Below are 25090 nucleotides of genomic sequence, written 5' to 3' on the forward strand. Positions count from 1 at the left end.
GCTCTCACCCGGGGCTGCGTACATTAGGCTGCTCTGAAATGCACCAATTATTGCAATCAGTTGCGAGTCAGAAATGCACGGCGTGCAGAGCGCGTGTCGGAGCAGCGGCCGGCAAGGGCAAGCGCGCTACGACGGCCCTGTCGGAGAAACACGCTGAGCCTTCAGAAACGATGCCGATTCAACGACACACACGAAAGTCCAAAACAAACACAACTGAACCTTGCTGCAGATATCCCAAAAAAATACGTGAACAGGAAACCGGCTGCAAATACAGAAACAACGCAAAGTCAAAAACACACAAAGCACGAAAACAAACGCATCAGCATCTGCAGATGCAGTCAGCACAACCGAAGTGCTCCAGGCCTCCAGGGGGAGCCCCAAGTGGAACAGCTTGGTATTCCACCTGAGAGAGAGAGACAAGAGTGTGTTTGTTTTATAAGCAGGAAGAAAACATATTATTGCCTTGTCCAACTTTATCAGATTAACGTCTTTATTTGGGCTTGTCCTGTTCGGTCCTCTCATTCATGCAATAGGTGCTGGTTTAGTATTTGAAATGTGTAAAGCGTACAAATGACTACAAGGACAGGGTGGGATATGAAAAAAATCCTTATCCATGAACTGAAAATAAAAGTAAAGGTACTCCTCACTTAACAACCAACCTGTTTAACGACTGTTCAGACTTAGGACCAGCTCTCTGACCAGTCTGTATTGTACACTGTGTACAATACCAAGAATCTCATCACCCTTTATATACTATATGCACTATATACACTATATACACTGTATACATCTCATCTATGTTCTCAGTCTCAGTCTCGCTCCCGCAGTCTGTCAGTATTCACTACACTAGCATTCGCAACTGCCACGCCCCCTAACCGTGAAATAACACTATATACACTATATTTACTATATATACTATATACACTATATATACTATATACACTTTATATACTATATATACTATATATATATACTATATATACTATATATACTATACCCCTTACCGTGAAATAATACGGGTCATTGCTTATCGACCAATTCTCTAAACGATCCGGTGCTAGGAACGGACCTCGGTCATTAAGTGAGGAGTACCTGTATATACATTTATTTTTAACTTAAGATTATGTATGCATGCTCAAACATCCAAACATTTATGACATGAAATAATAAGGAGAAAAAATACACACACACACACACACAGGCAAGCGCGTCTCTCTCGGTCTCGGAAAATGTGGCCAACTGAGAAGTTCTTCGATGTGCATCTACTGAATAATTTAATTTAAATAACTGAATTATTTCTGAAAATGTATTTTTATTTTGTTTAAAATAGTTTCATTAAAATATATTATAATAATAATTTAAATAAATAAATAAATAGATAGATAGAAATAAAAATTTTTGGCGACCCCCCCGGGTTTCAGGACCATAGTTTTAGAACCCCTGGTCTACAGTGTTGCAGCGCAATATGGGACATTCATGCCAGCGCTATCATCTATAATATGATGTCATCCTGGCACTTTTCCACATAATCTTGAGCCACATAATCTTGAGCCACATAATCTTGAGCTTGAGCCAATTTGATACTTGGTTTCACATTTACTAAACACTCCTTCGGCGTGATAGACTGTGTGTGTGTGTGTGTGTGTGTGTGTGTGTGTGTGTGTGTGTGTGTGTGTGTGTGTGTGTGTGTGTGTGTGTGTGTGTGTGTGTGAGCGTGTGACAGTGTGGTGTAATGGAGGAGGTCTTTATTCTGGACATTTAAGATGCCCTAGAGTGTAAACACCGCCTCCAGCCATTTCATCCTCAACTTTAATCCAAACAGAAGCCGGGGCTGCGGTCAGTCACGTAAAACCATCACTCTGATAAACTGGGCTGATTGTCAGCAGTACCAGTGATAAGTGATAAGAAGTGACACCTCACGCGACGGTTTAGAGGCGGAGGAACGCGGTGAAAAACGATGAACTGTCAAAAATGGATGGAGGTGGCGATAATTCAAAGTGTTGCGCACAGAGATGAAAAACATGAAATGGTTGAAAATAGCAAAAAAGATGAAAGAGGGCGGACCCCGAGAGGAAACTGCCGACACATGGGAGGGAATGACAGACGGGCATGGTAAGTGGAATAAGGAGGCTGAAATGGGAGCGCGGGGCGTGGCATGTCCCGACATGACCGGCCGTTCCTGGACTCCTCACTCAACCACGGCTATGAGGAAGGAATTTATTATCACCATAATAATCCCACTGCACCCATTAATAGCACAGCATCCGCTCACCATTTAAAAACTGTGCTAGAGAAACCAGCTGAGCTCCATCAGATTGATATTTTATATATAATGGTGTACACTATTGCATTATTACTGTACGGTTTCCCAACAGGGCCGTGCCGTGAACAGTTATAAACGATGGGAACAAACATCTACCCTTTAATGTGAAAAAGAACAAATATTTCACACTTAATATTATGACAACTTGTAGGAAACATGGTGCTGCAAATGGTGACCCTTTATGGGGGTCTGGCACCCCAGGTTGGGGACCCCTGGTACAGATGGAGTAGCAACAGAAACCTCAGCAGAGTGCACGTGTGAGTGCGTGTGCGCGTGTGTGTGTGTGTGTGTGTGTGTGTGTGTGTGTGTGTGTGTGTGTGTGTGTGTGTGTGTGTGTGTGTGTGAGTGCGTGCGTGCGTGTGTGTGTGTGTGTTGACCTGCTCGGCCCCGTGCTGCTGGACGCAGCTGTAGATGTAGCTGAGTCCAACTCTGGTGAGGACGTAGGACGCCTGCTCGTTGATCAGCGTGTCGAGGTGGGCCTCGATCTGTAAATCCCACACACACACACACACACACATACACAGACACACAGACACAGACACAGACACACACACAGACACAGACACACACACAGACACACAGACACAGACACACAGACACAGACACAGACACACAGACACAGACACAGACACACACACAGACACAGACACAGACACACAGACACACAGACACACAGACACACACAGACACACAGACACACAGACACACACAGACACATACACAGACACACAGACACAGACACACACACACACACACACACACACACACACACACACACACACACACACACACACACACACCCCAATTCGGGCCTGTATTGTGGCTGGATGGTACTTGTGGTAATAGAGCGGCGCTGTGCGCTTGATAATGAAACTTGTATAGAAGCCCTTGTGCAGCTCGGTTACAATAGAGAGATAGAGAAAGGGAGAAAAAGGGATGGATAGATGCTGCATTTGAGTCAAAATGAAAATAAATGACAATTTCAATGATCCTTTCTGTGGCGGGGCAATTTCATCTTTTAATAAAAGATTTCTAAGGCTCCCAGTGAAAGGAATTAGAATAATTAACTAGTTTTGACACACAATGTCACCGTGCGCGGGGACAATGTGACGGTGAAAAACTGAGCTGGATTACATGAAAATTATTTCATGATTCCATTTGTCATGCAGGCCTACATAATAAAAGGTAAAGGACAGAATAATAGGATCTATGGCAAGCTGGAGACAAAGATCTTTGGCCGACTGGAATAGAATTACACTCTGGATATAAATGGACACAACAGAACATGTGAAATAAAACGTGACCGTCAAACTTCTTAATAAAGAAGAGACAGCCTCCAGGGCTCCAGAATAACTTTTTTTCCGCTGGTAGCACCGGTGCTCCCGACTGAAGATTTTAGGAGAACAAGGGCAAAATTGAGGAGCACCACTGAAATTGAAAACGCAACGCAACACATTCAAATTTTTTTCTTTGGCCCGTAACGACCGCTGGACCCACGGACACGGCGGAGGTGTCGTCACAACCAGGACGTCTCAGACATCTCATGGTTCAAGTCGATGGTTGGATCGATCCACATTTGAGCGGGAACTAGTGAAAAACCGATTAAATTTTACCAGAAGCAGCAGAATGTTTGCGCATTGTCGTATTTTATCTTTAACTATTATGTTTTTTTTATTATGAATTTTTTTGTTACTCACCATTTTATTTACCTTTTCATTTTTTACTATCAGTTGTTTTTTTCCCCTCACTCCTGTTTCCGACTGCAAATTCCTTCATGATAAATAAACCCATGTCTTTCTTATTTTATCCGGGATGGCGGTGGCTGTACCTGGAACTCCAGCATCTCCAGCCTCTTGTCGGTGAACTCGAAGAGCGCCAGCGTGGTCTTCATCACATACAGCGAGTTTACCATGTAGGTGGCCATGTCCGCCGTGCCCAGGTTACTGGCCGACACGGTGCAGAGCTGCAGGAGGGGGTCCAGGATACAGGACAGCACCTGTGGGCGGGACGCAGGGAACACAATCCAGTAAACTCACAGGGAAACAGAACTTAGAGAGAAAATGGGATTTTCTCAATAGTAAAGCATTTTAAATTACATAAATGACGGTAACCAACATTTTTATAAGATCTGGGTTGGAAAATAACTGATCCTTTATGTGAATCATTCCCCCACAACTTTAACAGATGATGTGCATGTGTGAAAGTGCCCCACTACCTAAGGCTGATAGTAAGAAAAATGTGTTGCCTAGAGCTCAACCTCAACCTCAACAACCAACCAAACAAACAAACAAACAAACAAACAGAATCCACTGTAACTGAGAATTACATTGACAGCTTCATGTTATATCTGATTTAGTTTTAAGTAGCCAAAAGGGAGCAATCTGTACTAGAACTCAAAGAAATGTAGCTTCCAATACCCGAACTGACCGTGTGTGAGTGTGTTTACCTGAGCAAAGTCGGCTTGGCGGGCGTCCAGGGGCACCACGGAGGAGTCGTGCGAAGCCAGGACCTCCCTGAGCAGCGACAGGGTCTGGATCAGGGAGGTGGTGGGACCCAGGTCCGGTGGAGGCAGCTCCACCTAGACGACCAGGGGCAAAAGGGAGCAGGGTTAAGGGTCAATGTCTCACGACACACAAAAAAAAAATGCATTTCCCTCCTTGTTACTCTTTTTATATGCACTTAATTCACACTATGTTCTAAAAAGGAAAATATCTTATTTTTGTGTATGAAGACATATTTTTTGCAAATGTACAATTTTGAAGTGATGCTGCACAATGTGTGTGATAAATGGGAGTGAGCTTAAGATAAAACGTGACAAATTTAAATTAGCCAATAGCTGGTCAATGTCCACATTCCCTGAACTCAAATCCCCTCCTCCGACAAAGTCCCACTCGAGCATCTCATGTCACTGGAAAAGGCATCGCATTGTAGAAGTTTGTCTTGCTTAAATTGCCATTTTGTGAAGTTTTTAGTTTTGTTTTAATAAATGTTAAGGGTGGAAGGATAAAGTTTTCCACATGTGACCGGCGTCACTCACACACATAATAAGTGATCTGGCGGTCACCGTGGAAACACGCCTGTTGGTACAAAGCAGGGAAATGCAGACAATACGCCATTGTTTCTACAGGGTCATGGAATGGTTGTATGGCTGTGACGGAGAGTTCAGGGAACTCAGACACATATTATAGGTTTCTCCTCTTCAAACGGGTTCATGTCTCCTGCCGCTCATCACACATCACATCTCGCTGGAAAATCATAGGCTGCGGTTTCAAAAGGTCAATGGCAAAGTGTGAAAGGTCGAGCAGGCGCCTTACAGCGGTTTTGCCACTTGCCATGTGTAGCTGGCATCAGTGTTAAGGAAAACTCTGGTATTTTTTCGATCGTTGGGAGATCTTTTGAATTGATCATCTAGTCATGAGTTTTTAAACTCAGTTCACTGCCGTGCACCAGGGAAAACACACTCGCCGAAGAACTTGGCGAGAGCCCCGTTGTGCGACGTTGTCGGCTGAAGCTATTTCTCATTGGGACCGACTCCCAGTGATCAAAAAATACCAGAGTTTTCCTGTAAGGAAGAGTAAGGATAAGCTAAAGGTAAGAGTAAAGCAGGGCTTCCGATTTCCTGATGCCTCACGAGGGATTCCTCTACTCCAGACACAAAGAAATGTCAAACATGAATGTTCAGGAAAAAGCCCCACGCGCCTTTTTTACATCTGTCTTCAGTTTGACAGTGTCAGCGCCAAACATGTTATCCAGACCAATCACAGGAAATGTAGGTTGTGGATACATGGTCATCACGCAGATCACGTGAAAAACTTCCATCCGGCGCCTTCAATTATTGCAGTGTGAAAGGAAGCGTACTAAACTGAAAGGGATAGATGCAACTCATGAGGCGAACGGGGGTGGGCATAACACTGACTTTGACAAGTTGGAAGCTCTCTGTTGGCAAGGATGACAAAAGGGTTGCCGAAATGGAACCATTTTACAATTGAGTGATGATGATTCGATGCAATTATAACCCATATTTCAATGTTCTCATTTGTTTCACCTTTTTTTACAGTGGAAATCAATGCAACAGGAAAACAGATTTTCCTGACGAAAAATACAGATGAACATCAAGCTCAAAAATCAACCTTTTTCTTTCTTTATTTTGGACATATGAAGAGCGGTCGCCGACGTCAACCACCAACGGCAACCCGACCACACAAGACGGTTAACAAAGGCCTAAATGTGGTTGCCCGAGGCAACTGCAGGCAATCGTTATTGTCAGGTCCCGCTGCAACTGTGGGAGAAATTACTGGTTGCAGCTTTTTAATGAAGAGGGTTTTCATCTCGCTGCCCTCTGAACCGCACGTCACCTTTGGCCGCCTAATGGGGCTCATTATGCAAAAGCTGCATCCGCCCATTAGCTGCACTCGAAGCAAACACCCCCGAGGGCCTGCGATTAGGTTAGTACCACCCTAAGAGTTTAATTCCTCTGACTGCTATTGATCAAGGGCACAGCCTGGGCATGGAGTCACACAGCCCCTGCCCGTGCTGAGGTACATTTGGAAGCCAATTTAAAAGAAAGGCTATCAGGGCCGATGTTTTTTTCAGATTTTGTTTTCAGAGAACTTTTCTGCTGCTGCTACCTCTGCCACCAGCCAAGGACTGTTTACAAGCACAAGTGCTTCCTAAATAACCTTGTTGCTGTCCTTTTTTTTTTCAAACATGGCTGCGCGTAGAAAGCGATATGTTCATTGGTTCTCAACATCTGATGCTGCGTTCAGATGGAACTGGATCGACAGGAACGGTATAACGACACTTTCTGAACGGCAGGGGGGAGGAGGAAAACAACTTGGAGCGAGGGAGAGGTACGACTGCAAAAATAATGTTGCTATGGTGATGACTCCAATAAAATGTATAAAACTAAATTATTTTGTGTTAATATATAAGAATTCTAATAATGTTTAGTAATTTTATTAGCCTCTCGTTGTCTATATCTGCACCAGACTTGATCTGCTACGTAACATCTGGTCCATTACATCGAGGAGGACGGCAAAAGTAAAAATATTTAACTTGCGCCAAGACGGGTCGTAAATGTTCCTGTGTGAGTGACCCGGCTCAGAGAGTCCTGCCTCGAACTTCTCCGTTTTGAAATGAAATGAAGAAAAATGCTCCTCACGCCAAGTCACAAAATCTCAGCGGTGCGCAATGTGGCGTAGGTCTCCCTGCCCCATGGCGCCCCCCCCCCGTGACGTCGTTAGCTTTTATGTTATCAACTACTCTACTATTGTTTGTTAAGGTAAACAACTATCAATGAAGGAAATGCATTTAAATTTGCACCTCTAGTTCTACACCATCATTTCACAATTTGACAAAGGACGAGGAACAGGAAGTCTAAAGTGTAAAAATAAAGTCCACTGGCAAATGGCTAGGGGATGGGTTATGATGGGTTATGGAAAAAAGAACACCATTACTGTCGTATTAAGACAGTATCTCCAAAAGAGCAATTTTTTAGAAAGAGGGAAAATTGCTAGCAATGGAATGAATTTATCTCGTTTTCAAAAAGAGCTTTTATCCAACGGCAAACATATTACGGTCCATTTTCAGCCCTCTTCATTCTCCTACCTTGTCCATGAGTCTGCTGGCATGGAGACTCAGACTATTGAAGAACATCTTTTTACTGAGGACGTGCATTTCTTCTATTGTGATGAGCAGCGAGGCCACGCTGGTTCCAACGATGGAGCTGGACAGAGACCACGAGGAAGGAAGGAGACGGCTTATGAGTCTAAAAGCAGCACTCCTACTTTTACTGCAAGGCATAATGCTCCGACTTTCCCATGACTTCCCTTGACCCAATTCCAAAAGTACTGTACATGTCCAATGGGGTACGTGATTACTGACTTCTTAGTAACTTCAAAAACGTCTTATCAGCAAGGACAATTTAAACATAAGGAATATACTATATGCTGTATACTGTAAATAGCCATATCTTTCCAAAAGCCGTAGGCAATTTAGCCTTCAATCAGACACAGGTGTATACAAACCATTTTCTAACAAAATTTTGGGTGGAAATTACTATCAAAATGAAAAACCAAATCCATAATCCATAATATTCCAAGCCTCAGGCAAGAACATTTATCAAATGCTGTTGCATGATTAGATGTTAGTCCAGTACCTGATGGTGTGGTGGTAGAACTTGAGAAGGTTGGACTGCTTGTAAAGCAGAACGGCGCCCGGTTCCGCCACGATCACCTGCTCTATCCTCACCTGGAGGTCAGAACCACAACATGCTCCGTCACACACCCCCGCCCATTAAACCACCCACTCTCTCCACACCCATGGAAATAAATTTGAAAACTTTCACTCCACTCACTTTGAGCGGCCTGCACACTCCTTCAGTGATGTGTCCCACCACCTCCTGAATGTTCTCCTCCACATCTGGGGACGGGAGGACATTTGAATGCAACCATGGCCACAAAGCTGTCTGTACGCCGTGTCCGACAATGGATCCGACTGTCGAACCCACGGAAGCCGTCTTACTGCATGTGTCTACATTTTGCATCGCTCATTTGCGAAATCCTACTCAAGTGGGAGAAAATGGGAGCGCCCGGTCACTCCACTCCACTAGTTTGCTCAGCTGGACATTTACCATTTTCAATAAATGACAGCTTAAAACTTCCTTTATATTTTGTTTGCAAATAGCGCACAAATGAATACACGCAATTCATTCATATAAAAAGCGAGACATTGAAAAAGATTATAGCAACACCAAACAATAAAGTGACTAACATTACATTACACTACATTTAGTCATTTAGCAGACGCTTTTATCCAAAGCGACTTACAAGGGAGAATAACATTCAAGCTACAACATTAATATGGTATGGGTAGGTAGGTATGGTATACCCTCAGTTCTGATTGGTCAATGGAGGCAACCAGCGGTCAGTCATTTCTGAATAATTTCTGAATAATGTCTGCTGATATGTTAATATTGACCAATATTACATCTTCTCCACCTGGTTTCACATCCCTCTTATGACTCCGCCTACATGCTCTTGCAGACATTATCTAGTGGCGCCATCTTGTGACGCTACCTTAAAAACTACAATGGAAGACTTGAGATGAACACAGACGATATCAAAATCGTTGGATTCAGCAAACACAACACAAAGGGTCTGTGAAGTGGTCCCAGGGGGCTCGATCTGTGATCCAAGTTCCCGAGTTCAGCCTTGCCCAAATGTGGTACAGCCTAGGGGGTGGCGTTGATTTTTTTTGTAAAAGGTGGGTTTGTGACGACCTTTGAGACCGTATTGTGATGAAGGGCTTCACAGTACAAATAAACTTGACTTGATTTGACTTTGGAAGGAGCGTACCCTGCAGTGTGACTTGCTTCAGCAGCGCTTCCAGATGCTCCTTCTCCGAGGCTGTGGCTTGATGCAGCCAGGCCAGCATGTCTCCGATGTACCTGCAAAAAGCACCAGGGCCGGCCCAAAGAGCCAGAGCCGGAGCCAGAGCAGAGCGCAGGTCACCGCAGTTCAACTCTGATTGCACACCGCGCGCACCAATTACACAACAGCGGTGGGACGTGTAAACAAGGAGGTTAACCTAAACGATGTCACAAATCTGTGGCCGTCTGTGTTATTGTGAGTGTATCTTTGTGTGTGTGTGTGTGTGTGTGTGCGTGAGGTGTGTGTGTGTGTGTGTGTGTGTGTGTGTGTGTGTGTGTGTGTGTGTGTGTGTGTGTGTGTGTGTGTGTGTGTGTGTGCGTGTGCGTGTGCTCGTGCGCGTGAAGCCGTTGGGGAGCGAGAAAGAATTTGTTGTTCTGAGAATCGCTGATGTGTCCTTTTTGTTCTGAGAAGTGGCGTCTTTCAGCCGCTGGCAGCAGCAGGGACTGCAGAGCAAACGGGTGAAAAACACATTCAGACCTGGACGCTTTTCCTTGAACGCAGTAAAAACCCACGCGGCGTGTGGCAGATTCTGCTGCTTTGCCCCCCGGAGGATCTCCTAAACTGGTTCTTTGTTCACACTTTATAGATCTACCACTCAAAGGAAACGCTTCAACGTAAATGTGCAAGATTTATTCCAGTATAAAAGCAGGGCTGGGGATTGTTTCAAATGTCAACAGGAATTCTTTGTCTTTCTGCACTGATTGACTGCGATACTTTCCTAATACCATTTTTTTATATTACACCAAATACTGCATTGAAGCACAGTGAGAAGCTGCAGCAGAGTGGTAAGTTTCTCTATAGTAAAGCGCTCAGCAAGGTTGTGCTATGAACGGTCATAAGTTACGGAACTAGCGTTATAATAATGCCAGGCTTGAAATACAGCCAACCTTTGCTTTCATGGCTCTGCAGATTGACCGCAGCCTTTAAATGTGTCACATTACAACAGCACACGCAGGTTTCTCTCGCAGTTGTGTGGCTGCTCGGCACCTCATGGGGTCGTGGGAGTGCATTTCGATGGGTCGCGGCGTTCCACCCGGCCCCCCCCGCGTCAGGGCGTCGATGAAGCCCCGGACCACCGCACAGCGTCGCGCCGTGCCAAACTCATCCAGAGTGTACCTGAGGCAGAGCGACACAAAGAGGGGGATGTTAGGAGAAGACTGAGACTGATGGAAGGTAAGTCAATATCCTCAATATTATCAATATCCTTATTATTATCAATATCCTCAATATTATCAACATTATCACGCGATGTGGCGACATTAGGACATCGTCATGTAGTGGCGTGTCCTGGATCTATGTGAATCACGACCGTTATTCCAACTATACAGAGATCCGTGAAACTCTTGTGTAATGCATTCAATCTGGAAACCAGGTGAATTGTGTTTAAAAAACTGAAAACGTACAAAATCTAGAAATGTTGCACTTCATAAACATTTTTTTTTTTTTACTTTTTGTTTTTTATTGCACAGAATTATCGTTGCATTGAGCCATAAATCTTGACTGACTGCAAATCTGCTAGATATCAGACCAAACCTCTCGTTTTCAAATAAATATCGGAGAACTTTCATTTGAAAACTCGAGGTTTAGCCTGATATCTGGTTCAATAAAATGGCTTTGTAAATTCATATGCTGATATCATAATTTCTAGCAATATAATGTGGAAAATGACCATGATCATCATGATGATACTTGTTTTTTTGCATACGGCCTAGTGGAAAAACAGCGTGCCAGAGGTGAGGAACACACGGACGGTGCAGAGAGGAAGAAGGCTGGTTGTTATGATTTCTCAGGCAGTCAGCAGCAGACTAAACAGTCAGTCTGCAGAAACATGAGCCTGAGTCTCAGCCTTAACATCCTTTCACCCGCAAACCGCTCCGCCTAAAACCACCTCTTCACCCCTCCGGCCTTGGCTGCACCCTGAAGGGGCAAAATCGTGGGACAGATGAGGAGGAGGGCAGGGCAACATTCAGTGAAAATACGCTTGTGTCTCTAGGAACAAACTCTGATTTATCCGACTTGGAATCTGTGAGTCATGTCCGTTTCCTAAACCCAAATTATTTGCAAATTTTTTTCTGGTGCCAGAGGGCGTCAATTATTAGACAGAGATTGAAATTCAAAAAAAAAAAAAACATTAAATGATTTTTTTTGTGTTCTGTTCTCTGTTCTCATCCTAATTAATCAAAATAATTTGTGTGGAGTGGAGCCCGTGGGTAACGTGGGCACTGGCTGATTGTTGTTTTACTCAAAAGGTTTCAAAGCACGACGAACATTTTGCCAAGAGGAAGAATCGCTTTATTGATCCCCCGTGCAGGATCTTTGTACTTGGGCAGCCACAGCACATCGCCCGGAGGCCAACTCCAGCTCTAGCGCCGATGCCTTGTTCAAGGGCAAACATTCACAACCCACGTTGACACAGGGAGAACCTGCAGACTCAACACCAAGGCCCCAGTTGGGGCCAGGAGAATCGTGATGCTGGGATGTGTGTGGATGGGCCCCAGGGAGAGCTGGTTGGTCGTTGGGATATTGACAGGAAGGATCCACAGTAACATGAAAAGAAAGGAATCCCCTCAGGCACCAGACTGGGTGAACAGAATGCCTGAGGAAACTGCTGATTTGAAACAAAAGCAAATAATGGAATAAGCCTCTGACACGGAGGACTTTAAGTGAAAAGAGAACTTAACCCGCTAACTTAAAGTAATCAGAGACAAAATCCCAAAAAATCTCAGAATACATGGAAGATAAAATAACACAAAGTAGTGAATAATGAATTCTGAATGCAATTCACGATAAACAAGTAAGGACTATTTTCGGCTAATTGGCCTTTATTTTATGTTTCGTTAAAATAAATATCCCAAGATTAAATTCCTAGAATGATTTGTTTCGATGCCAGTACTGTCACAACAAATCAGAACCTTTCGAAGATGCATTTAACGCTACGATTATTGGAAATAGAGCTCCTCGATGCCACGGGAGCATTGCAAGACACTCCACTGGGACAGGGTTTCCACAGAGAGACACAGAGGAATTACACAGAACAACTCAGTGTGTGTGTGTGTGTGTGTGTGTGTGTGTGTGTGTGTGTGTGTGTGTGTGTGTGTGTGTGTGTGTGTGTGTGTGTGTGTGTGTGTGTGTGTGTTACTTGTAGAGGACGGGTCGGTCCTGCAAGGCTTCCATGGCTTGACTCAGGACGGGGCTGACGTCGCAGGTCTCCTGGGCCAGTCCTCGGCATTCATCTGCACAGGAGGAGAGGTCAAAGGTTCGAAAAGAGACCATTCAGCACAGCGTCTACAGGCATCATCTTGGTCGTGCAGCATTTCAAGTGTAGGTTTCAACAGAATATTGTTGTTATTGAGACTACACAAAATCTACCATATATTATATTTCAAAAAAAGGCTTCTTAAGTGGCATAAGTAAAGAACACAAATGAAAAACTGGAGATCTACTTTCAAATATATTTTATCCAGAAATTACAGTGAAATTAGAAAGCACAGTAAAAGCTTAAAGATGGACGCCAAGAATTGTGTTTCTGTCGGGTCTGTCGTTCACTCAACACTGGCTAAATATTTACAGGGCTGATTACTGGATAGCGTTACAGTGCTGGTAAATTACACTACAGCAACAGCACGTCAGCCGCCATTAGGAGCTATATTAAAGCTTTCTCCTCAAAAGAACTCCTTGATCATATATACAGTGTCTTGAACTAGTATTTAGCATCCAAAACGGGTTTGACATTAAATTCACATTATTTTGTCTTTCAGCGGGACAACGACCCAAAGCACTCTGCTTGTACTGAAGAAAATGGATGTTCTTGAGTCCTGACCTTAACACCATCGAACATCTCAAACTGACGTCTACTTCCACAAGCAACCTGCATCGCTTGTGCAGCCTCGCCAGGAGGAATGAGCAAATCTGACTGCTTTAATGGCTGAGAGAAATGGTTCAACCAAGCATTGAACAAGCATTGAACACTTATACATTTCCACTTTAGAAATTGAGAGCACATTTCCATATTTTGAGAGCTGTCTTTCAATCTATTTTCATCCATTCTGGACTATTAAGCTTTAGTTAAAAAAAAAATTGAATGCTGATGGTTTGTACGGAAGTGCACCAATCCTCACCGGAAGGAAGTCCTAGTATATGTCAATGCACCCAGTGAAAATAAAACAACTCTGATTCTGATCCATTCAGTTGCCTTCTGAAGCTTGAAAATTGACGCAGATGGTAAAAATGTATCACCTTGGAAACCGTCAAAACGAAACAAATGCAGAAGACTTTAAAACACGCGATAATGTTCAAAGGTTTTAACATGAGGAATGCCAACTGCATGTTGATTTGATTATTAGTTTCCTTCGCTGTGAGATCACGATGCCGTCTTTTCATTAAAGTTTCCATATTCTCCGGCTGGGGCGTCACGGCGGTTAGTGTGGCGCTCTACTCACTCTGCGCCCAGCGGTACAGCTGCTCGTAGGACGTCTCCTGCAGCACGGCCATCTGCTCCATGATCTCCAGCCTGGAAGGAGCGCACAAGGCCTCGGACATCAGCCACAGAGTGTCACAGAGCTGGAGGTGATGTGCGTTTGTTTCTGGTTTCAGAATGTCAGCGTTGAGGTGCGTTCCTGCCTCCCTGCTTTGTAAGGTTGTTGTTTTTTTATATCAAAACTTCCTTCGCCAAAGCTGATGGAGAATCACCTGATCACAGCAGAAGCCAGGTCATCTGAATCTCACTTATGCAAATGTACCGGTCAACCAAACCAGACTTTGTGCCTTGTTTTTTGCATTGGAAACCTAACGGCTCCCTGACTGGACTCTTCCACTCAGGCTGCAGTTAAAGCTGCAGATGTCCTGATCCACTGATTTGAAGTTAAAGTTCTGAAGTTGAATGCATTGGTTTAATATTCATAATTCATATCTCATCAATACAGTGAATTAACACAGGATATTCATATATTTAATCCTTGGTGGTATACAGTACAACCTATTACTTGTTATGAATGTTGCCTAGACTGCATCCACTGTAGCCTGGTGGTCCTGGAAGGGGGATTCCTCCTTCCAGGACCCCTTTTCAAGGTTTCTTTTTTCACCAAGTGGTTTTTCTGGGAGTTTTTCCTCGGCCGAGTGAAGGATCTGGAGGTTGATTTCTATGTGAAGTGTGGGCCTCTGAAGCCCTTTGATCCTATATAAAGGGCTGTATAAAGAAACTTGAAATAAAATTGGCTTGACTTGGTGGAGTTTAAATGAACCAATTAGATTGACTTTAGAAAGGTTTCATATTCATTTGCATAATCACCCACATTACAGTCAACCCAACACTTCAATCCTGCGTTGTTTGGATAAAGGATCAGTTTCCTGTGTTATTTAAAATGTGAAATATTGGCTTTCCTATTTTACTTGTTTTATCCTCCTTGATCCCGTTTTAATCCTTATATAGCACAACTATATATTAACACAGTATTAAAAAATCCACAGCATAACAATACCAATACAATGCAAGTACAGTGATATCACTTTTCACCAGTGTGAGTGGATGGTAGGATCTGAGTCAGGTTCTGTCTGAGCCTCGTACCCTGCAGTTTGCTGGTTGGTCCGCAGGAGGATCTTCACTTCCTCGTGGATGTGCTTCACCCGTCTCAGCGCTTTGAAGAAATCCTGGAGAAGAAAAGAGGGAATGTAGGTCGCATCATGTGTCATCCAAGAACGGAAAGGTTCTGCCGAAGTACCAGGGGAGCTCCATGGGGGGCACTGTCTCGCACCAGTGTGGGGGCCGACGTGCAACATGAAGGGCCACAATGATCCAGTTACTGTTTCTACCTGATCACCACACTGGGTAAATGGAGTGATCAGCACACCCTCAGCCAGTGAGGCAAGAGTTCATCTTCACCCTGAACCGGAGTGGCGAGGCGTCGGCCTCAGGGAGTCATTTCATTCCTGTTTTAAAGGACACATCGAACCAAACCAGATAGAACTGGTGTGGTGGAAGTGGCAAAACTCAAGTCACAGATCTGCACTTTAGCTCATCGGATGTGTATAGATACACTGCGCCAAAACATTGAAAGTATGCCAAATGATTTAGTAATAAATGCCAGTGTTTTTTGATGATAATAGATAATTATCTAATTATTTTAATTGAAATGTTTGACTCCTGTTCAGTGTTGAGCGAATGAATGAAGAAATACAGTTTATGTTTCGACCGTTGCTAAATTATAAAAACATATATATTAAAATCATGTCAGCCCCCATCTTTCATGGATGAACCTTGACATCACTACATCTCCGTCACCTCTGTGATGGGCGTGTCGCGGCCTCCTCGCAGCACGGCCATCTCCTCGCCGGAGAGCTGGAACTTGTCCAGGAAGGCTTGTGCAACCTGGGCTCGGACCTCCAGGCGGTGGCTAGGAGGAAGAAAAAGGAAAAGAAAACAATTTTATTTCAATTTATTAACTACATCTATTCGTCCTTGTTCATTTATGACTTTTAATGGCTTTTTTTGGTTCTGTCAATAGTTCTAATTTCATCCTATGTTTTCCAGCATAGCAGTGTTTTTTCTTTGCATTTGACTTCATAGATTTTATATAATTGTCTCCTTTAAAATTGGACAATTTATTTTATGTAGTTGTTGTTTATAGATGTTATGTTGCTATTTTCACACTTTTCACACATTTTTCATTATTTCTATGTGTTTTATCATTGTTCAGCACTGTATAAAGGAATAGTGGTGGTGGTGTCATGTCACGTTCTTTATGCTTTTTAGGATTATCTCATGTTGTGTTGTTTCTTTCCATTGTGCTTTATCCTACTAACACTGTAGTTAATAAAATGAAAACAAAATACACAACTAAACAAGTACGCTACTCTGAAACACCCTCGACCAACATTTTTTCTCTGCACAAAGTGTAATGCTGTACACCATCCTGTAGGTGGCAGTCACACTCCTCAAAGCCATTTGGTCTTTCCACTCAGGAGGAAAACACTCTGGTATCACATGAAGCTTCTGAACAAAAACGAAGTTGGAAGAAAAGAAGAGGCAGAATAACACCCAGTTCGGCTGACGGGCAGCTCTCTTCTCACTATCAATAACAACCAGAGATAACTATCAGTGTCACTATGAGCTCCCCGACACAATGGTGACCATGGTTACCGCCCTGGTCATGCAAAGAACTCCATTATGGGATAGGCACAAAACAGAGAGGCCTCTCTGTTCCCTGCCAGCTCACCTATATCACCCACAATATACATTTCTCTCTCTCGCTGACAGCTCCAAACCAATCACCGTGTTGCTCTGCCGGGCGAGGAGCTCCGAAGCCTCTGACCGGCCGCCGCCTTTCCCACCGCCATGCCCAGAGCTGGAAGTAGAAGGCTGTAAATCTGATATGCGACTCTCTTATTCGGCGTTTTGGCACACAACCCAGCCAGCCTCTGATAGAGGACCTTGGCGCGCCTCGTAATTCCACCTCTTCAAGTGAAGATGACTGCAGGATGATAGAAGGGCCAAGTTCTGCCCAAGTTCCACATAAATTACGGCTGGAGAGATGAGACAAGGCCACGCAACAAGCCACTTCAGCACAGAGAAATCAAGATGGGATGGGAAAAAACTGTCAATGCTCAACCCACAAATCCTTTGTTTGTATGATGAGACGAGCTTAAGAAGTGCCGGTGTTATTTTGTCTTATTTGCACTTGCAACAGCTTTTGCGGGCGACTTCGAAAGGCATTTTGAAAATACTAAATTGATGGTTGCACAGACGGGAACGGGACCTTCTTTCCCTTGTTTTTTTTTTGGTTTTTTTGTTTTTTTATTTCATGCAATTGCGATCCATCCATCTATTTTTTCAAGACATCCCTATTTGTCCTACGGTCCATTGAACTTCATAGCGTTGGGCACAGGTAAAGAATAGCTCTCCCCCGCAGCCCCCACCCACCTCCACCCATTCGTCATGTTGCCACTCTGTGCAGAGCGTGAGAGACCAGTTCCGCTGAGGTGTAAATCACTACTCAGAGACAGGCCACACACGCCTAGGAGAGAGCGAGGAGAGGAGGGGGAGCGAGAGAGGGGGAGGAGGAGTGAAGGGGAGAGGAGAGGGCAAAGGAGAGGAAGGAGACATGGGAGAGGGGAGGGGAAGGGGAGGAGAGGTGAGGAGAAGAGAGAGGAGAGAATGGTAAGTGGGGGAGGGAGGGGAAGGAAGAGGATGAGAGGAGAGGAGATAGAAAAGTGAAGATGAGACAGAAAAGAGGAGAAGAGGAGATAGAAAAGAGGAGAGGAGGGAGGTGGAAAAGAGGAGACGAGGGAGGTGGAAAAGAGGAGAAGAGGGAGGTGGAAAAGAGGAGGGAGGTGGAAAAGAGGAGGGAGGTGGAAAAGAGGAGGGAGCTGGAAAAGAGGAGAAGAGGGAGGTGGAGTGTGGGCTGGACCCCAGCAGAGCAGCAAAGCTGCAGCCCCACAGGTCCGGCACGGAGTCACCACCCAGCAGCAGGACAGAACCTGAACGTCAACTCTGAGAAGGAAGCTCCTTGAAGGCAGCGCTGATTCCCAAATCTAGCGAGAAGCCGCCGGCCACAACCCGAGGCGCAGTCCGGGCGGGACGCCTGAACAACGGACAACTTACCGCCTTCATGATTTCCAACCGAGGCGATCAATTCTGCCTGTTCAAGCGCAGCGAAGGTCTCTCCCACAGTATAAACACTGGGCTACATCAAAAACTGTTATGTCAAAGTGAAAGCTGGAATTTACTCCAGAGCGTGTTATTATCTCTCAGACCACAGCTAATACCACCGAGACACAAATCCAATCCGAGGGCTGAGACGGTCAATATCACTAAACAAAATGAGTTCTAAAGTTCTGAAGAGTGAAAGTACATTCCACTTTAAAAGTTCCTTTCAGTGGAAATGCCCAACGCTTGTATGCATTTAGACATGTGGTGTAGATGGAGAAAAAATATATATATCACAACATGTGTGATATTTAATAGTTGAAAGAAATAAAGTTGGTGCTATTTGTGACCAAATACCTCCATATCAATAATTTGGGAATTTCTTTCAGTGCCTTTCACGCAATATTTAAGATCTGTGTCACAGGAAGCCAAACCCCAGCTGATATACAACGCTGCTTATCTCCCAGTTCTACGTGAGGCCTCCTCCACAACCTGAAACAGTTAGATACCCTCACCACTGATTCATCTATTTCTAGCTTTTCAACCTAATCAGCTCAGATTGTTGCATCTTACAGCAAGTGGAACATAAGGAGGACAATAGCTCTTTGTTGCTGGCAAAACAAATGACCAATTCTCTCGGCAGGCCAAGACCCATGCGGGTCGATTATCCATTAGAATCCATTAGGGAAGCATTTCAAAGGCTCGCGTGGAAATTTGGCTTTCCGAGAGCACTTAGTTAGCCATGCGCCACCGATCATGGAGCGCAGTCGGAGTCGATCACATCAAACGCACAAAGACAGACTCACGGCCACGGCCTCATTAACAGCCAACTGGGCCTTAATGAGGCTCAAGTGTCATTTTGCACAGATTGTCTTTAATAATCAGATGTTCCCCATCATCTTCCTGGGGGGTTTCAAAGCTCCTGAACTGTAAATGACCTACACATTTCCTGTGATAACATTTGTTCTCTTTAGAAAATTACAAAAATAATCCAAAAATCACGACCCCAAAAGACAGCATCACATATGTAAACACTTCCTTTCCTTTCTATTCCTATGGTAAAACACATTTGGAACCGAGACATGAGACTTTAGATATTATCGAACAGACCTGATATTCTGTCTCAGGACCTGTCACACCACGCATTTCCATGCGATTCTCGAAAATTTGCCTGAGACTCCCAGCTAAAGTTCTTTGGTGTGTGCCGGGCACAAATATCCACGTTTGAGTGGACGGCTTCAGTTAAGTGTAAAATAAATGAAACGCCTGTTCCACTCGACACCGTTTAACAACAAATCCCAGAGCTGCTTGAACACAGGCTGCTCGCAGGGTCACGTCCTCCGTGCTGCCGGCTCCTCGGAGGTGTCTCAACTTGTCCAACACAATAACACGGCGTGGCGCAGATCACACAGCAGGGCAGGTGTGTCGTGTACCGTTTCATTAGGGAACAACACACAACGCTTATTGAATGCTCCTGGTGACGGGCTCTTTCAGCGGGGGGGGGGGGGGGGGTGATTCCTGACACGCAACACAAAAAAAAAAAAAAAAAAGGCAGCGCTTTCGGAATGGGGCCGAAGAAACAAATGTCCGCCCCCAGAGACGGCTCCAGACCACTATGTCCTTTGCGCTACAGACACCAGAGGTGTAACGATGCGAGTTTCACGGCGACAATTTCTTTAGCGATTGAATTCAACGGAAACAAATTATAACTGTCAAAGAGTCCTTCTTTAAATAAAGAATTTCGGTATAACAATGGAAGACAACACTTTATTCATCCCCAGGGGGGTTGTTTCAAGTATAACTATATCTTTCCGTTTATTCTATTTGTTGTTTTTTTCATATATAGTTTTAAGTGCAAATAACACATTCTCTGTTATGAAATAAATCAGCTTTTAAATGCAGATGCTTTTTAATGAATAGGATATCAAAAGTAGATGAATGTTGTTGAATTATTAAAAAAAATATTAAAAAATTGTATAGAATGATTTTGGATATGCCACACATGTGCTATGCTGAATGGCTAGTTCGTTGCTGTCAAGTCAAGTTAATTTATATAGCCCTTAATCCGTCCAGTGTCAAAGGGCTCGGGATCATGTCGTGTTGATGTGAAGCAACTGTCATGCCTCACACGTTCTATGTTACACCAAACACTGTGTAAAAGCATTTCCTTGATATTTCAGGCTAGATTTGTTTGAGAATCAGATCGGATACTTACTTTTTGTCCTCCGATAACCGAGCCAACAATTTTTGCTGGCGTCTGTAAGGATCTGTAAATAACCTCTGTTTTCATTCACTAATTAGCTCATGCAGCTCAGACAACGCCTCAAATGTGGACGTTTTGAAACAGGAGAAAATATCCTGTACTTTGGAAAAGCAGACAACGTGATCCGAATGGGAGATTTGAGCGGAGAGGGGGGACAAAGTGACCGGAGGGTAGTCTGCCCCTCCTGTCCCCCGCCCTGCAAGAAATAAAGAGTTGGTGAGACAAGGTCACTGTCCATCTGCGTGTGGCTCATTGTGGCCCTGCAAATTAAAATGTCACGTCGCTGGTCCGCAGGGAGCCGATGGGACAGTGGAGCGCGGTTCAAGAGGGGGTTGGGGTTTCACAAGGACACAGCATGGGCGGCAATTCAATATTATCAGAGATGATCTTTCAGCTGCAACTTAAATAATTCAATTATTATTAATTCAATGAAGATATATGTCATATTCTGAGATGATGTGACTAAACGTTCATCACATTAAGAGGTCAGCAATTTAAGAGAATGTGTTATCTGAAAACACACACGCCTATGGGGATCCAAATGACTCAAAATGACATTATTAAATCAATAAATAAGTAACAAAATTTAATTAAAATGTACCTTTTTTTAATATCCCATGAAAACATTTTATTTTTAAATATTCAATTTAGAGTTATTTGGTCCACTATACACATTAGAGTATACCAGATATTATGCAAAACCCTGAACATGATAATAGTCCCATATCACCTTGCCCTAAAGTCATGTAAAACATGAAATCTTGACATTCATTCCATTATTGGTTACTACAGGCTAAAAATCATTATTTCGAAAAATAAATACTCTACTGTCCAGAGTTAAAAATCGATATCACAATAAGGCGTTTCAAGAACAAATACCTCAAAATAGTATTTAAGTACTGAAGCTCTCACTCCTCCTCTTTCCACCGCCTCATTTTGTTCTGATGCACTGGTGCTGTTGAGTTGAGCGCTTTTATTTTACCGCTAATGTCCCCATTCTGCAGTCTCCAAGCCTCTCCCTCTCTGCCTCCCTGGATGTGACCCTTCTGTGATGGAGACCCTCGAGCGGCGGCAACAGCGCGTGGAACAGCCAACTGTACATTTCTGCTGTCGGCAGGGTCGTTTGACACAAATGTACGAGCTCATTGGCCCTGATCCACGGCACCGCGTCCGGCCACAAGGTCAAACTGTGTCCTGAGTCTTGGCTACAGAGACGGCGTGTGCCCATCCCCAAGTGCACTAGAGACGCAGCCGCAAACTGACAAACTCACCTTCTGACATTAATAATCATTTCATCAATTCTGTTGTCGTGCTGTCAATAATATTTCCACAATATTTAACTTTCAACCTGAACACATGTGCGTTTTTTGGGAGGTGAAGGAGGTCCCAGGTACAGCATACCTGGGACTAGAGCTGTCACATTCATTATTATATAATAATTATAATGTATTTTATTAATGATAATAATCATAATAATAACAATAACAATAATAAGAAGAAGAATAACAAATAGCAGGCAGCAATACACAGGGTCCCGTTTAGTCATGTTATGTACGTATTACAGATCTCCGAGGTTCCAAGGTTCCGGAATCTGAGCTTTGTTTTTTTTTTTGTTGTTTTTTTTTTTTTTTTTTTTTTTTTAAATCGCTCTCCTTTTGTGGGGACGGGAGCCGCGCCCGGCTCGGCTTGGGAGGAGTGCAAGTTAGAGCTCAAATTGGTGTTTAAGGAAGACCCGCTGCGTCAGCTCCGGGGGGGCCTCAGCCCCGCTGCGCGCTGCCCGGCCCGAGAGCGCCGTGGCCCCGGGGAGAGCGGGGGAAGCCCCAGCGCTTCTGCTGTACAAATGGCTGTTCGTGTCACATGGTGGAAGTGAGGTTTACTGAGGTTTACCTATTTAGGGAGGAAATACGAAAAAAAACCTTGGCGTATTTCTGTGACAGATTACAATTTCACGGGACATATTTTTCCCGATGCGTTCCTGGTAGATGAACGCATGACTCATTCGTACAATCGAGTGAACTAGACATGCTGACGAGTTTCTGTGGATTCATATATATTCATGAATCAGGCAAAATAAGGATAAAAGTAAGGACCAAAGAGACAAACTATCAATGGAACAGATCCACAGACATCTACAGCACCAGGTAGGAAGGTACAAAAACACAAACATACATGTCCAGTTTGTAATCTCTAACCACTACAGAGCGATGCAGTCTGCACAGCGCACTGGACACCACTCGAATGTACATTCTGAACCAGAACCTGCACATTTATAGTGAATACTATGACCACATCACAAAGCGTCTTACTGTAAATCTCATCTCGTTCCGTTCGTTTTCCAACGCATGCGTGTCGGTGACACACAGCCGTCCTGCTAACTTGGGATCAGATGTCGTTTTTTTCACAAATTTCTGCTTCATATGTGGATCAATTTGGATGAAACTTGAACCACGACATGTTTGCGACGTCCCGGTTCTAATGAGACGTAAACCGTGGTAGCGCGCACACACACGCACGCACGCACGCACACACACACACACTATGCAATAACTACAGACCAATGGAGTCTACACCACTCACCTCGCAGGCTACGAATGGAAATTCGTAGCAAAAATCTGCACATTTACAGCGAATTGGATGATGATCCACCACCCGAGCGGAGGTTTTAAGTTGGCGCGTCGGTGGTGCACGAACATTCAGCTACTTCCAGTCAGATGTCATCGGTTTTTCACTAAGTTCCTGCTCCGTATGTGGATTGATTTGTATGAAACTTAGCCCAGGAGATGTCTGCCAGGACCTGGTTCTAACAACATCTGAACCGTGTCCGTAGCTGCAGTGGTCGTCCTGTCCCAATCCCAACAATAACAATCCCAACAATACGGGATGGACCCTCAATAATCTGATCGCGATAATTTTATCTGAACACAATAATTTCGTAAAAACACTAGGATTCCTCAATCATATGTTTCCATCAAGTAAACTGAAGATAACAATAACAAATAAAATGTGAATTAGGTGCATTTCCATCAGTTTTAGTCAGGCAAATTAACGGTCTACCTGAATTTTTATGACAGACATAATAAACAAATACAATCTGTATGGTATGTAGTATAAAGTATTTAGTATAAAGTATCATCTGCATCTGCAAGATATGCGGCAGAGTCCAGTTTTTTCCTCAGACAGAATCCATTAACGGCAACGGTGTGCAGTACCTGGGAAATACCATCTGAGAGTCTGTTCCTCTAACAATCAACACAGCTGACATTAAAAGATGCTGCCCCTCAACTATTACATCGATCACATTGCCTTTAGTCGGATCATGGTGAGAACATGGATGGCTTTTATATAACAAGGCCCAGAATCCAACAACTGAGATATAGAAAATGAAACAAATAAGCCTCCACTGATGAAGACTGCTGCCCTCTGCATGCAAATAGCAGAGTTCAGAAAATTAGATCATAAGCCTCATGAATCATTCAACATCAAAATTAAACTTCCTCACCGACTTGGCTGAGTTACGCTTCAAAACCAAAACCTTTGAGACTCGGAAAAGGCTGCATTTCAGACCAGAAGAACTGGCTCTTTAGGAAACATATGAGGGAATATATTCTTATTGGGACTATTGCACAGACCAGGTCAAGGGGCCATTTCGTATGTCTTGACTCGTTGTCGTTCAATTTAGCAGAGAGGCTTTTTGAAGACACCCTGTGTAAGACAGGGATGACCTGAAAAACAACAAAGTTCCCGCAAAAGGAAAATAACTTATTTTGGAAACAATAAAGGCTCATAGCAGTGAGTTCCAGATTGGCCTGTGTTCTCCCCGCTGAGTTAGTTTCAGGCGCTATTTGTCTGGCAGTTTGCCTCAAAAGTAAAAGGATAATTTCTTAGAATGTGGGACGATCGTTTCAAGCTTTGGAACGATGCTGATGTCTTATCACTGGCACATTTGATGAGATTTTATCTGAAACAGTCTTCTACCCCATGATCAGATAAGAGAACAACGAAATGCGATAAGAACGAGAGGTTTTTAGTCGAATATTTTTGTGAGCAATTTACATCCTCACAATGTTGTGTTGTTGAGGATTCCTTTGTTCAACCCTGTACTAGATTTAAAATATCACAATAAAGCTTTTTCACATTTTATTTACATTTATCTTATTAATATAAGATATAATATAATTATATATATAATATATATATTATCATATTAAGACTGGACAACATATTGGAAAACATATTCGATTTTACCACACTCTGAATCTTAAACCCAGTATTTTCAATCTTGCATTTAACTAATAACTTGTCCGTCTTAAATTGCTACTAGGTTGTGCTTGTAATTCATTGTCCATAATTCCAGTTTTACATAATTTAAAAATACAGTTGTCTGTGTGAGAGTGAAATGCTGTAAATATAAGATATAAGTGGTCTTAAAACAT

The 25090-nt window shown here is 43.6% G+C and overlaps 1 protein-coding gene across 1 annotated transcript in view; it reads right to left on the reverse strand.

Annotated features, from left to right (window-relative positions):
* Window positions 1–25090, reverse strand: part of cog6 (component of oligomeric golgi complex 6) — a 45214-nt gene that overhangs the window by 16251 nt on the left and 3873 nt on the right. The window contains exons 5-16 of the mRNA XM_080006246.1: window positions 16031–16142; window positions 15317–15399; window positions 14193–14263; window positions 12893–12986; window positions 10741–10869; window positions 9679–9770; window positions 8679–8743; window positions 8481–8572; window positions 7931–8048; window positions 4770–4901; window positions 4152–4319; window positions 2701–2808 (exon numbers count right to left, since the gene is read on the reverse strand). Coding sequence (XP_079862372.1) covers window positions 2701–2808; window positions 4152–4319; window positions 4770–4901; window positions 7931–8048; window positions 8481–8572; window positions 8679–8743; window positions 9679–9770; window positions 10741–10869; window positions 12893–12986; window positions 14193–14263; window positions 15317–15399; window positions 16031–16142 — 1264 coding nt within the window. The remainder of the gene's footprint in view (window positions 1–2700; window positions 2809–4151; window positions 4320–4769; window positions 4902–7930; window positions 8049–8480; window positions 8573–8678; window positions 8744–9678; window positions 9771–10740; window positions 10870–12892; window positions 12987–14192; window positions 14264–15316; window positions 15400–16030; window positions 16143–25090) is intronic.

This window comes from Zeus faber (assembly GCF_960531495.2).
Source record: "Zeus faber genome assembly, chromosome: 9".
NCBI classification, from domain to species: domain Eukaryota; kingdom Metazoa; phylum Chordata; class Actinopteri; order Zeiformes; family Zeidae; genus Zeus; species Zeus faber.